The 14819-nt window shown below is 41.4% G+C and overlaps 1 protein-coding gene across 1 annotated transcript in view; it reads right to left on the bottom strand.

Moving 5' to 3' along the window:
- Nucleotides 1-10635: 10635 nt before the first annotated feature.
- LOC108716100 overlaps nt 10636-14819 on the bottom strand; it is a 9282-nt gene continuing 5098 nt past the window's right edge. The window contains exons 2-5 of the mRNA XM_041562350.1: nt 12051-12191; nt 11842-11919; nt 11313-11393; nt 10636-11067 (exon numbers count right to left, since the gene is read on the bottom strand). Of these exons, the coding sequence (XP_041418284.1) occupies nt 10741-11067; nt 11313-11393; nt 11842-11919; nt 12051-12191 (627 nt within the window). The 3' untranslated portion in view covers nt 10636-10740. The remainder of the gene's footprint in view (nt 11068-11312; nt 11394-11841; nt 11920-12050; nt 12192-14819) is intronic.

Here is a 14819-nt window from a genome sequence, read left to right as displayed (position 1 = left end):
AAAATGTTGCATATTGGCAGCCTGTGCTGGAGCCACGGAGCAGGATAGCAGATGATTTTGTGCAGACTGCAGTTGGAGGCTGAGAATGAGTAAAGTCATGTCACATGTTGAATAAAACACACTTTCAGTTGAATAGAGAGCACCTGCTTTTTTGGTTACAACTTGCTTGCCAAAGGTAAGAAGAGCTTGTGACCACTGCAAAGCGTGACCCCCGCCCTATCCTTAGCTTCCCAGAGAATATATATTCACCTTTTGCTTTAAAGGGCTCCTGCTCCCAAAAAATAACATTTTGCCTAATGCTTTAGCTTCTGCTAAATTGGTACAATAGTCAGAAACACCGATGTAGCATTTTCGGCTTAAATGATATTTACAGAAAACTTTAAAACAACTGGATGTATATCTGACCCATGCATATAATTACATATTCTCTCTTTAGGAAAACCTGTATTTTTGGGTGTACATTTACTTTAAACATGCAAAAGAGTGTGAGCCAAATTGCAAAGGCAAGACCTGCTCGATGTCTGGCAGTGGCAATTTCTGCTCCTTCAAACACTGATGCTAAAGGTTCCCAGTTTTTAATTATTTGCTTTCTCCTTCTGACTCTTTCCAGTTTTCAAATGGGGTAAATGACCCCATCTAACAAATGCTCTGTAAGGCTACACATTTATTATTGCTATTGCTTTTTATTACTCCTCTTTCTTTTCAGGCCTCTCCTATTCATATTCCAGTCTCTTATTTAAATCAATGCATGGTTGCTAGGGTAATTTGGACCGTAGCAACCAGATTGCTGAAATTGTAAACTGGAGAGCTGTTGACTAAAAAGCTAAATGACAAAAACCACAAGTAATAAACGATTAAAACTGGTTGAAAATTGTCTCAGAATATCACTCTCTACAGCATAACAAAAGTTAATTTAAAAGTGAACAACCCCTTTAATCGTTATGCATCACTTCTATATTATTGGATCACTTTTGTGTACCTCATTTTTTAAACGGGTTTAACCCATAGTAGCCATTCAGCAGTTATTTGCTTTAATCAATTTAGAACAGGCAGAATAAAGATATTATTGACTGGCTAGCAACCAGGCAAAGGACAAACGGATGGATAAATAGAATAAGCCTGAATAGAAAGATGAATAATAAAGAAATAACAAGAACAGTAAAACTGTTGCTTTAGAAACGAATAGATTTTGATTGCTGCGGTTTGTGACCAACAAAAAACAGCAATTTATTCTGCAAGTTGTAAAGTTGATGAAAATATTTAAAAAAATATTTAAAAAACTATAGTTGAAAAACTGAAGAACAGTCTATACTTAAAGGAGTGCTTCAGCATTAAGTTAACTTTTCATATGTTACAGAATGGCTAATTCTAAGCAACTGTTCAATTGGCCTACATTTTTCTTTTTTTTTAATGTTTTTGAATTGTTTGCTTTTTTCTTCTGAGTACAGATTTGGGGGCAATATTTATGGCTGGCACAGGTACAGATTTGGGGCAATATTTATATAAATTAAAAGTTTCATTAATGTGTTGTAAGGTTGTTTATTAAAAAAACTGTAATGGTAAGGTGGGAAATGGGAATACAGGATGGGGGGTAGCGCTAATTGAAGCCTTGTCTAGGGTGCCAAACTGCCTTGGCCCGGCCCTGTGTGTACAGATATATATATATATATATACAACTTTATAAATACTGATGCACACTGGATGTCCACAGAAATGTTGCTACCTATGTCGGATCACAGATAAGGAGATTATTTAATGCAATTTAATAAAGTGCAACAGATGGAGGGAGGGACAGCAGCTGGGCCTGGGGGGCAAGAAAGATAAATTCGGTCCTTGCGCTGGCCAGAACGTTCTCTAGGAATCGTGGAGAAGACCTTGGCCAAAAGAGGAAGGTCTCACCAATGTGTCTTGATAAATAGAACAGTTAAAATGTTTCAGCTGTGGCCCTCCAGCTGTTATAGAACTATAATTACCAGAATCCACCTCAGTTGGAGGCTGAAGATGCCTAAATTCCAAATTTTATTTATTCTTATGCCTTCTTTTCTTATTTAGTTTCAGTTTTTTTTCTGGACTTTGCTTCTATTAATTTTTCCCCTTCCCCAATCACCCCCCATTTTTCCTCACATTTCTCAGTCCCTTATGACCCCCCTTCACCTCTTTTTCTGCTCCTTGTTCCTACTCATCTTTGTCACGGTCGGCACCCAACACCAGAACGAATGCCAAGCACCCTGGTCTCTGCTCGTGCTTCACCGGTAGTGTGACCACCTTTGGCCTCAGGAGGAGCCCTCAGCTACTTGGATGCCACCAGAACTTAAGCAAGAGGTGCAAGGCTAGAAGTTCTGGATAAACAGAGGGGCATGACTGTTTAGCGAGAGTCTTTAGGTCCAAGGTCGCGGTACAAAACGTTAGGCAATAGAGTAGTCAGATCAGGCCGGGTCGGGGCAGGCAAATAATAAACGTAGTCAGGCAGGCAAGGGTCAAACCAGGAATTCAATCAGAAGGGTTAAGCAGAAGGGGTAGTCGGTATTCAAGCAGGGGTCAGGATCCAGAGGTCACAATAGTGAAAAGCCAGGCATGGGGTCACAACAGGAATCAAACAGGTTCAAAACATAATAGCAAAAGCTCAGATAGCACTAGGAACAAACTCCTATAATGGGCAATGTGGGTAGTGTACTGTGGCTTTAAATACATTTGAATTTCGCGCCAATGCACGCTGACGTAATGACACCAGCGTGAATGTGCCTGTAAATTACACAGAGGCGCACCGCGCGCGCCCTAGGCAGACAGTGTGGAAGAGGACGTGGCAGAGGAGGGAGCTCGTGGCTGTCGTCCCCGCCGAGGGGACGGCAGGCGTCCCTGTCGCCCCCCACTAGACCATCAGGGCAAGTACGTTTTATTACAATCTTCTTCTCTCTTCTGCATATTTTGCTTTCTCTCTATGTGTCATGGTGGCTTCAGTTTTTTTCTGAATAGAGCTCAGCTGAGTAGGGTTATTGATTGTGATTGGGAGGTGAACTTCAACCTTAAATCTCCTATTTAGTGCCATGTGAGTGCAGCAACTCAACTGTTGGGAAGGGACACTGATGGTAGGAATTTGGATGAAAGGGTCTAAAAGAGAGACAGGCCAAGGAAAGGAATCATCTGATTGGCTTGTTTTGATTTCTGGCGTAAGACAGTTAGAATGCTGAAAGCAACTACTACTGGTCTGTGCTGCTTAAAGGAGAACTTAGCCAAGGCCCGGATTGGTGGAAAGGCCACAAAGGCCCGGGCCTAGGGCGGCAGAATTTTAGGGGGGCGGCATGCCCAGCCACACTCGCATTGGTTAGGAAGCAATGGGGATTCGCAGGAGATACAATAATTTCCTGTGCACCAGTCCTTAGTACTCTGAACCCGATGCTGAAAATTATCGCAAGTTTACAAATGAATGGAAGTGGAGCTGCCTGAGGGTAGGGTTGCTACCAGGCCAGTATTTTACCGGCTTAGCCGGTGGCATTTTACAGTAGAAATCCTGTCATCCTCCACCTGTTCTGAGTTTACTTTCCCTTTAAATGTATTTACCCTTGTTGTACCATAAAATCTCTGCAGTGGCAGTTTGTATTGCTCAGTAGTCAAGTCTCCTGTTGAGTCAGTGTATTGGGTGGTATAATAGGGGTTAATATGTCGAGCTGCGTGCAACACTGAATGGCAACATACAGTCCAGGCAAGTCGTTATGTACCTGAGGATGAGTAGAATATAACAGTGCTTTATTAGCAGGCTCATGCAGCCATTACACAGCAGTAAGCAACTCTTAACACCACAAGCTGTATAGAAAGTATGCACAGTATAAGTCTTAAACACAGTGACACCTACAGGCCCTTTGTATAAACACCACACAAGTGTAACTGTCATTTCTATTCCACTGTAGAAAGGTTTGTTAGGCCCTGACACTACCTGTGTGATTGTTCCCTTGATTAGATATAGAGTCACCCTCACTGAGTTACCCTTTAACCCTGTATCTGTTCCCTCCCGGTGCTTCTCTTACATAAACCATTTTACAGAAAGAAAGACAAAGAAAAAGATTACATTTTAGTAAAGTTTTATTTTAAAAATACACTTTAATATCTTTATCAGATCCAAGACAGTTTTAGAAATCTCCTTCCAAGCATTGGCAGATGAACTGTTGCAAAAGCTGCTTTAATTCCGTCTCCTCTTCTGCCGTTATTCTTTCACTGCTCTTTGGTTTCTCTGAGCCTTGGTGATCATGAGTCTCAGAGTGGCGCTGTTTTTTCTTTTTCTTAGTGCCTCCAAATTCTTCCTCCATGTTATCATGGGTTAGAGCAGGACGTTGTGGCCCTTCCTTCTCTCTCTCAGAAGGGGCCTCATCTTTTTCTTTTTCTGCCTTCTTTCTGCTGGACCAGTGTCCATAACAGAATTCCAGTAGAAAGGCAAAGATTTCTGGTAACAAGAAGCCCTACATAAAAGGAGAAAAAAGTCTCAGTACAGAGAACATTCTTTAACGTAATGGGAATATTTCCTTTATTTTCCACATAGGCTTCCTATGGAATCGAACTTTATTCCCTTTATAATATTCATACATTATATTAAGAGAATAAATCATTAGCAGTTGATGGGATAGAGTAGGAAAGTCTGATTCCAGAGTAACTCACTGATTCCCAGTCTGATTTAGATAATGAGCTCATTATTCTAATGACTTACCAAAATGATTCCTTTCACACTAGTGCCATTCTCAGTATCGCTGATGAGGGTCTCAATATAAGGCACAATTAGTTGGAACTCCTACAACAGAAGAACATCAGTTAGTCAGACAGTTGGACCCTCAATCTCTGACATATCAGTACATTAGGGATTGGTCAGACAATTAAAGCCATTCCAATCATTTTATGTCAGATCCACTATGTATTAGGGATGCACCGAATCCACTATTTTGGATTCGGCCGAACCTCCGAATCCTTCGCGAAAGATTGGGCTGAATACCGAATCGAATCCGAATCCTAATTTGCATATATGGGAAGGGGAAAACTTTTTTTACTTCCTTGTTATGTGCCAAAAAGTCACACGATTTCCCTCCCCACCCCCTAATTTGCATATGCAAATTCAGATTCAGTTTGGCTGGGCAGAAGAATTTGGGCAAATCCAAATCCTGCTGAAAAAGGCCAAATCCTGGCCGAATCCCAAACCAAATCCTGGATTCGGTGCATCCCTAGTATGTATATAATATTCTCATCTTACCTGAATGATGGCGCTACTCAGCTCTGGCTCTCGGTTAGTGAGCTGACCCTCTATAGGTGGAATTGGACAACGCAAGCCCTGCAATAGGAGAGGATCAGTTAGTCACACAGCTGAACAATAGATACAATATCAGTACATCCCATAATAACATGTTCCCTTCCTACTCCCTGTATAGAGCATTGGTAACACATAAATCAATACTGACTTACATCACATCTTATGTCTGTAGGAATCAGCAGAGGGACTGGTCTGATCTCTTCCTGTACAAACAGGGTATTGCCGCACTCTACATCCTCTACATAACCGGCCTTTTCAACAGACACTGGGCAAACTGGCAAACTGAGCTTGATGTAGTTGAATCCTTCAGTCACATAATTCAATGTCTCAATATGTTCTTTGATATCTCTTTCCTGTAATAGAAAAGTACATGGATCAGATGTTTGGGACATGGACACTGGTACATTAACAGATAACGCTAATAACAGGAACCCATAATGGCTCAGATACAATTCCCATTAATATGAACAGAACTTACTCGTAAAAATCCAGTGAAAATGAACAGGGTGATGATTAGTGACCTCATGGTGGCATTCAGTCACTAATCTGACAATCCCAACTGTAAACAGCCCTTATACCAGCTTGTGTCAGGGGCACCATTATGAGGTCATCACTAACAATCATGGCGACCATTGTGATGTCGCCACTAACAATCATGTGACATCAACTGCTACAGGCCAAGTCAGCTTTCTGTTAGGGCAAATATAGAATGACTGTTAAGGAGACAATATAAGAGCACCTTACAGTAATAAAACTTTATACATAAATTCTACTTCATAAATTCATATTGTTTTATTGAAAATCACGATTTATTTAGATTACATTCAACAGCTAATCTTAAATTGACTCAACCTTAGTTTTACTTATAGCCTGTTAATAATAATTAATAACAGGTTTTGGGTTGGACATAGTTACATATATTACTTTAAATTCCAAAAGGACAAAAGTCTGTCAAGTTCAACCCCTCCAATTTATCCCGAGCATATGTGTGTACACAGGGCCGGGCCAAGGGGTAGGCAGGGTAGGAAACTGCCTAGGGCGTAGTTACTGGGGTGGCGCACTTCACTTACTTTTTAGTTCACTTGGCTTGTTGCCCTTTATTAAAACACATCATAATTTATAGAATTCGCATGCCCCAACCCCCTCTGGGCTTTGTTTTAGCCTGGTAAATGCCTGGAGCTGACTTGGTGCCTTCCAATGCTTCTAATGCCTTGGCTTTAAAACAGTTAGCACCTCCCTTTGTCCAATAGGTGTTTAGAAAATCGTTCCCTGGCGCTGTCCACCAATCACCTCCAAGCATTGCCATGTGGGCGTGAGACAGGAAAATGTTGCATATTGGCAGCCTGTGCTGGAGCCACGGAGCAGGATAGCAGATGATTTTGTGCAGACTGCAGTTGGAGGCTGAGAATGAGTAAAGTCATGTCACATGTTGAATAAAACACACTTTCAGTTGAATAGAGAGCACCTGCTTTTTTGGTTACAACTTGCTTGCCAAAGGTAAGAAGAGCTTGTGACCACTGCAAAGCGTGACCCCCGCCCTATCCTTAGCTTCCCAGAGAATATATATTCACCTTTTGCTTTAAAGGGCTCCTGCTCCCAAAAAATAACATTTTGCCTAATGCTTTAGCTTCTGCTAAATTGGTACAATAGTCAGAAACACCGATGTAGCATTTTCGGCTTAAATGATATTTACAGAAAACTTTAAAACAAATGGATGTATATCTGACCCATGCATATAATTACATATTCTCTCTTTAGGAAAACCTGTATTTTTGGGTTTAAATTTACTTTAAACATGCAAAAGAGTGTGAGCCAAATTGCAAAGGCAAGACCTGCTCGATGTCTGTCAGTGGCAATTTCTGCTCCTTCAAACACTGATGCTAAAGGTTCCCAGTTTTTAATTATTTGCCTTCTCCTTCTGACTCTTTCCAGTTTTCAAATGGGGTAAATGACCCCATCTAACAACAAATGCTCTGTAAGGCTACACATTTATTATTGCTATTGCTTTTTATTACTCCCCTTTCTTTTCAGGCCTCTCCTATTCATATTCCAGTCTCTTATTTAAATCAATGCATGGTTGCTAGGGTAATTTGGACCTTAGCAACCAGATTGCTGAAATTGTAAACTGGAGAGCTGTTGACTAAAAAGCTAAATGACTCAAAAACCACAAGTAAAAAACGATTAAAACTGGTTGAAAATTGTCTCAGAATATCACTCTCTACAGCATAACAAAAGTTAATTTAAAAGTGAACAACCCCTTTAATCGTTATGCATCACTTCTATATTATTGGATCACTTTTGTGTACCTGATTTTTTAAACGGGTTTAACCTATAGTAGCCATTCAGCAGTTGTTTGCTTTAATCAATTTAGAACAGGCAGAATAAAGATATTATTGACTGGCTAGCAACCAGGCAAAGGACAGACGGATGGATAAATAGAATAAGCCTGAATAGAAAGATGAATAATAAAGAAATAACAAGAACAGTAAAACTGTTGCTTTAGAAACAAATAGATTTTGATTGCTGCGGTTTGTGACCAACAATAAACAGCAATTTATTCTACAAGTTGTAAAGTTGATGAAAATATTTAAAAAAATATTTAAAAAACTATAGTTGAAAAACTGAAGAACAGTCTATACTTAAAATAGTGCTTCAGCATTAAGTTAACTTTTAATATGTTACAGAATGGCTAATTCTAAGCAACTGTTCAATTGGCCTACATTTTTCTTTTTTTTAATGTTTTTGAATTGTTTGCTTTATTCTTCTGAGTACAGATTTGGGGGCAATATATATGGCTGGCACAGGTACAGATTTGGGGCAATATTTATATAAATTAAAAGTTTCATTAATGTGTTGTAAGGTTGTTTATTAAAAAACACTGTAATGGTAAGGTGGGAAATGGGAATACAGGATGGGAGGTAGCGCTAATTGAAGCCTTGTCTAGGGTGCCAAACTGCCTTGGCCCGGCCCTGTGTGTACATATATATATATATATATATATATACAACTTTATAAATACTGATGCACACTGGATGTCCACAGAAATGTTGCTACCTATGTCGGATCACAGATAAGGAGATTATTTAATGCAATTTAATAAAGTGCAACAGATGGGGGGAGGGACAGCAGCTGGGCCTGGGGGGCAAGAAAGATAAATTCGGTCCTTGCACTGGCCAGAAGGTTCTCTAGGAATCGTGGAGAAGACCTTGGCCAAAAGAGGAAGGTCTCACCAATGTGTCTTGATAAATAGAACAGTTAAAATGTTTCAGCTGTGGCCCTCCAGCTGTTATAGAACTATAATTACCAGAATCCACCTCAGTTGGAGGCTGAAGATGCCTAAATTCCAAATTTTATTTATTCTTATGCCTTCTTTTCTTATTTAGTTTGTTTTTTTTCTGGACTTTGCTTCTATTAATTTTTCCCCTTCCCCAATCACCCCCCATTTTTCCTCACATTTCTCTGTCCCTTATGACCCCCCTTCACCTCTTTTTCTGCTCCTTGTTCCTACTTATCTTTGTCACGGTCGGCATCCAACACCAGAACAAATGCCAAGCACCCTGGTCTCTGCTCGTGCTTCACCGGTAGTGTGACCACCTTTGGCCTCAGGAGGAGCCCTCAGCTACTTGGATGCCACCAGAACTTAAGCAAGAGGTGCAAGGCTAAAAGTTCTGGATAAACAGAGGGGCATGACTGTTTAGCGAGAGTCTTTAGGTCCAAGGTCGCGGTACAAAATGTTAGGCAATAGAGTAGTCAGATCAGGCCGGGTCGGGGCAGGCAAATAGTAAACGTAGTCAGGCAGGCAAGGGTCAAACCAGGAATTCAATCAGAAGGGTTAAGCAGAAGGGGTAGTAGGTATTCAAGCAGGGGTCAGGATCCAGAGGTCACAATAGTGAAAAGCCAGGCAGGGGGTCACAACAGGAATCAAACAGGTTCAAAACATAATAGCAAAAGCTCAGATAGCACTAGGAACAAACTCCTGTAACGGGCAATGTGGGTAGTGTACTGTGGCTTTAAATACATTTGAATTTCGCGCCAATGCACGCTGACGTAATGACACCAGCGTGAATGTGCCTGTAAATTACACAGAGGCGCACCGCGCGCGCCCTAGGCAGACAGTGTGGAAGAGGACGTGGCAGAGGAGGGAGCTCGTGGCTGTCGTCCCCGCCGAGGGGACGGCAGGTGTCCCTGTCGCCCCCCACTAGACCATCAGGGCAAGTACGTTTTATTACAATCTTCTTCTCTCTTCTGCATATTTTGCTTTCTCTCTATGTGTCATGGTGGCCTTAGCTTTTTTCTGAATAGAGCTCAGCTGAGTAGGGTTATTGATTGTGATTGGGAGGTGAACTTCAACCTTAAATCTCCTATTTAGTGCCATGTGAGTGTAGCAACACAACTGTTGGGAAGGGACACTGATGGTAGGAATTTGGATGAAAGGGTCTAAAAGAGAGACAGGCCAAGGAAAGGAATCATCTGATTGGCTTGTTTTGATTTCTGGCGTAAGACAGTTAGAATGCTGAAAGCAACTACTACTGGTCTGTGCTGCTTAAAGGAGAACTTAGCCAAGGCCCGGATTGGTGGAAAGGCCACAAAGGCCCGGGCCTAGGGCGGCAGAATTTTAGGGGGGCGGCATGCCCAGCCACACTCGCATTGGTTAGGAAGCGATGGGGATTCGCAGGAGATACAATAATTTCCTGTGCACCAGTCCTTAGTACTCTGAACCCGATGCTGAAAATTATCGCAAGTTTACAAAGGAATGGAAGTGGAGCTGCCTGAGGGTAGGGTTGCTACCAGGCCAGTATTTTACCAGCCTAGCCGGTGGCATTTTACAGTAGAAATCCTGTCATCCTCCACCTGTTCTGAGTTTACTTTCCCTTTAAATGTATTTACCCTTGTTGTACCATAAAATCTCTGCAGTGGCAGTTTGTATTGCTCAGTAGTCACGTCTCCTGTTGAGTCAGTGTATTGGGTGGTATAATAGGGGTTAATATGTCGAGCTGCGTGCAACACTGAATGGCAACATACAGTCCAGGCAAGTCGTTATGTACCTGAGGATGAGTAGAATATAACAGTGCTTTATTAGCAGGTTCATGCATTCATTACACAGCAGTAAGCAACTCTTAACACCACAAGCTGTATAGAAAGTATGCACAGTATAAGTCTTAAACACAGTGACACCTACAGGCCCTTTGTATAAACACCACACAAGTGTAACTGTCATTTCTATTCCACTGTAGAAAGGTTTGTTAGGCCCTGACACTACCTGTGTGATTGTTCCCTTGATTAGATATAGAGTGACCCTCACTGAGTTACCCTTTAACCCTGTATCTGTTCCCTCCCGGTGCTTCTCTTACATAAACCATTTTACAGAAAGAAAGACAAAGAAAAAGATTACATTTTAGTAAAGTTTTATTTTAAAAATACACTTTAATATCTTTATCAGATCCAAGACAGTTTTAGAAATCTCCTTCCAAGCATTGGCAGATGAACTGTTGCAAAAGCTGCTTTAATTCCGTCTCCTCTTCTGCCGTTATTCTTTCACTGCTCTTTGGTTTCTCTGAGCCTTGGTGATCATGAGTCTCAGAGTGGCGCTGTTTTTTCTTTTTCTTTGTGCCTCCAAATTCTTCCTCCATGTTATCATGGGTTAGAGCAGGACGTTGTGGCCCTTCCTTCTCTCTCTCAGAAGGGGCCTCATCTTTTTCTTTTTCTGCCTTCTTTCTGCTGGACCAGTGTCCATAACAGAATTCCAGTAGAAAGGCAAAGATTTCTGGTAACAAGAAGCCCTACATAAAAGGGGAAAAAAGTCTCAGTACAGAGAACATTCTTTAACGTAATGGGAATATTTCCTTTATTTTCCACATAGGCTTCCTATGGAATCGAACTTTATTCCCTTTATAATATTCATATATTATATTAAGAGAACAAATCATTAGCAGTTGATGGGATAGAGTAGGAAAGTCTGATTCCAGAGTAACTCACTGATTCCCAGTCTGATTTAGATAATGAGCTCATTATTCTAATGACTTACCAAAATGATTCCTTTCACACTAGTGCCATTCTCAGTATCGCTGATGAGGGTCTCAATATAAGGCACAATTAGTTGGAACTCCTACAACAGAAGAACATCAGTTAGTCAGACAGTTGGACCCCTCAATCTCTGACATATCAGTACATTAGGGATTGGTCAGACAATTAAAGCCATTCCAATCATTTTATGTCAGATCCACTATGTATTAGGGATGCACCGAATCCACTATTTTGGATTCGGCCGAACCTCCGAATCCTTCGCGAAAGATTGGGCTGAATACCGAATCGAATCCGAATCCTAATTTGCATATATGGGAAGGGGAAAACTTTTTTTACTTCCTTGTTATGTGCCAAAAAGTCACACGATTTCCCTCCCCACCCCCTAATTTGCATATGCAAATTCAGATTCAGTTTGGCTGGGAATTTGGGCAAATCCAAATCCTGCTGAAAAAGGACAAATCCTGGCCGAATCCCAAACCAAATCCTGGATTCGGTGCATCCCTAGTATGTATATAATATTCTCATCTTACCTGAATGATGGCGCTACTCAGCTCTGGCTCTCGGTTAGTGAGCTGACCCTCTATAGGAGGAATTGGACAACGCAAGCCCTGCAATAGGAGAGGATCAGTTAGTCACACAGCGGAACAATAGATACAATATCAGTACATCCCATAATAACATGTTCCCTTCCTACTCCCTGTATAGAGCATTGGTAACACATAAATCAATACTGACTTACATCACATCTTATGTCTGTAGGAATCAGCAGAGGGACTGGTCTGATCTCTTCCTGTACAAACAGGGTATTGCCGCACTCTACATCCTCTACATAACCGGCCTTTTCAACAGACACTGGGCAAACTGGCAAACTGAGCTTGATGTAGTTGAATCCTTTAGTCACATAATCCGATGTCTCAATATGTTCTTTGATATCTCTTTCCTGTAAGAGAAAAGTACATGGATCAGATGTTTGGGACATGGTGCTGTACATTGTATAGAAACCTCTCAGCAAACCCAAAAGTCACTGGTACATTAACAGATAACGCTAATAACAGGAACCCATAATGGCTCAGATACAATTCCCATTAATATGAACAGAACTTACTCGTAAAAATCCAGTGAAAATGAACAGGGTGATGATTAGTGACCTCATGGTGGCATTCAGTTCACTAATCTGACAATCCCAACTGTAAACAGTCCTTATACCAGCTTGTGTCAGGGGCACCATTATGAGGTCATCACTAACAATCATGGCGACCATTGTGATGTCGCCACTAACAATCATGTGACATCAACTGCTACAGGCCAAGTCAGCTTTCTGTTAGGGCAAATATAGAATGACTGTTAAGGAGACAATATAAGAGCACCTTACAGTAATAAAACTTTATACATAAATTCTACTTCATAAATTCATATTGTTTTATTGAAAATCACGATTTATTTAGATTACATTCAACAGCTAATCTTAAATTGACTCAACCTTAGTTTTACTTATAGCCTGTTAATAATAATTAATAACAGGTTTTGGGTTGGACATAGTTACATATATTACTTTAAATTCCAAAAGGACAAAAGTCTGTCAATTTCAACCCCTCCAATTTATCCCCAGCATATGTGTGTACAGATATATATATATATATATTATATACAACTTTATAAATACTGATGCACACTGGACGTCCACACAAATGTTGCTACCTATGTCGGATCACAGATAAGGAGATTATTTAATGCAATTTAATAAAGTGCAACAATGGGGGGATGGACAGCAGCTGGGCCTGGGGGCAAGAAAGATAAATTCGGTCCTTGCGCTGGCCAAACGTTCCTAGGAATCTGGAGAAGACATTCCAAAAGAGGAAGGTCTCACCAATGTTCCTTGGCCAAAACAGTTAGGTCTCACCAATCCTTGATGTATAGCTGTTATAGAAATATTACCAGAATCCATCCAGTTGGAGCTGTGCCTAAATTCCAATTTATTTATTCTCTATGTGTCATGTGGCTTCAGCTGAATAGAGCTCAGCTGAGTAATATTGATTGTGATTGGGAGGTGTGTCTGGTGGCCAAATCTCCTATTTAGTGCCATAGTGCAGCAATGAACTGTTGGGAAGACACTGATGAAAGGAATTGGAGGAAGGGTCTGAAGGACAGGCCAAGGAAAGGAATCATCTGATTGGCTTGTTTTGATTACTGCCGTAAGACAGTTTGGGAAGAAAGAAAACTACTACTGGTCTGTGCTGCTTAAAGGAGAACTAAGCACAGGCCGGATTTGTGGAAAGGGCCACAAAGGCCCGGGCCTAGGGTGGCAGAATTTTAGGGGGCGGCATGCCAGCCACACTCGCATTGGTTAGGAAGCGATGGGGATTCGCAGGAGATACAATAGTTTCCTGTGCACACAGTAGGATGTCGCGGACTGTTCGCCCCGCGAAACTAATTCGCGCGAACATCGGCTGTTCGCGTCCGCCGAATGTTCGCGAACGTCGCGCGACGTTCGCCAATTTGGGTTCGCCTTAGCTGCCGCTTATTTTTTGACCTCTCACCCCAGACCAGCAGATACATGGCAGCCAATCAGGAAGCTCTCCCTCCCTGGACCACCCCCACACCCCCTGGACCACTCCCCTTCCATATATAACTGAAGCCCTGCAGCGTTTTTTTCATTCTGCCTGTGTGTGCTTGGAAGAGCTAGTGTAGGGAGAGAGCTGTTTAGTGATTTGAGGGACAGTTTGATAGTATCTTTGCTGGCTAGTAAATCTACTTGATACTGCTCTGTATTGTAGGGACAGAACTCTGCAGGGATTTGAGGACATTTTAGGTTAGGTAGCTTTGCTGGCTAGTAATCTACCTTCTACTGCAGTGCTCTGTATGTAGCTGCTGTGGGCAGCTGTCCTGCCTGCTGATCTCTCATCTGCTGACTGCTGCCTGTAACCCAATAGTCCTTGTAAGGACTGCTTTTATTTTCTTTTTTGTTTTTTTACTTTGCTACTGTAAGAGCCCAGTGCTATTAGTCTAGCTGTGTTGGGGGAGTGGGACTGGTGTGCTGCTCCTAGTAGTTCAGCACCAACCAGAGTAATTTTTTTTTTTTTAAATATATATATATATTTTTTTTATTTTACTTATCTTACTGTTCTTTAAGGTGTCCAGTGCTGTTTGCTGTTCTTCATAGTAGGTGCACCAATAGTAGTGCACTTGCAGGCATTGTTTGCCCCAGTGTGTTCTTCAAACAACTGCCACCTAGCTGTGTGACGCTTTTTTCAACATTTCTGTCTAAATATCATAAAATAATACCGTCTCCAGAACACCACCTGAGTGATCGTTTTTCAAGCGCAATAATATCTTCCGTATCCACGTGCTGTAGTGTAATACGTTGACCTTGCAGGCAATTTGTTTTGCCCAGTTGTGTTCTTCAAACAACTGCACTTAGCTGTTGAGAGCTTTTTCACATTCTGTCTAAATTCATAATAATACGTCTCCAGCCAAACACCAACCTGAGTGAGTTTTTTCAAGCAGCAAT

This window comes from Xenopus laevis, chromosome 5L (genome assembly GCF_017654675.1).
Source record: "Xenopus laevis strain J_2021 chromosome 5L, Xenopus_laevis_v10.1, whole genome shotgun sequence".
Lineage (NCBI taxonomy): Eukaryota > Metazoa > Chordata > Amphibia > Anura > Pipidae > Xenopus > Xenopus laevis.
The sequence above is the reverse complement of the archived record's forward strand: the minus strand, read 5'-3'. Positions and strand labels throughout refer to the sequence as shown.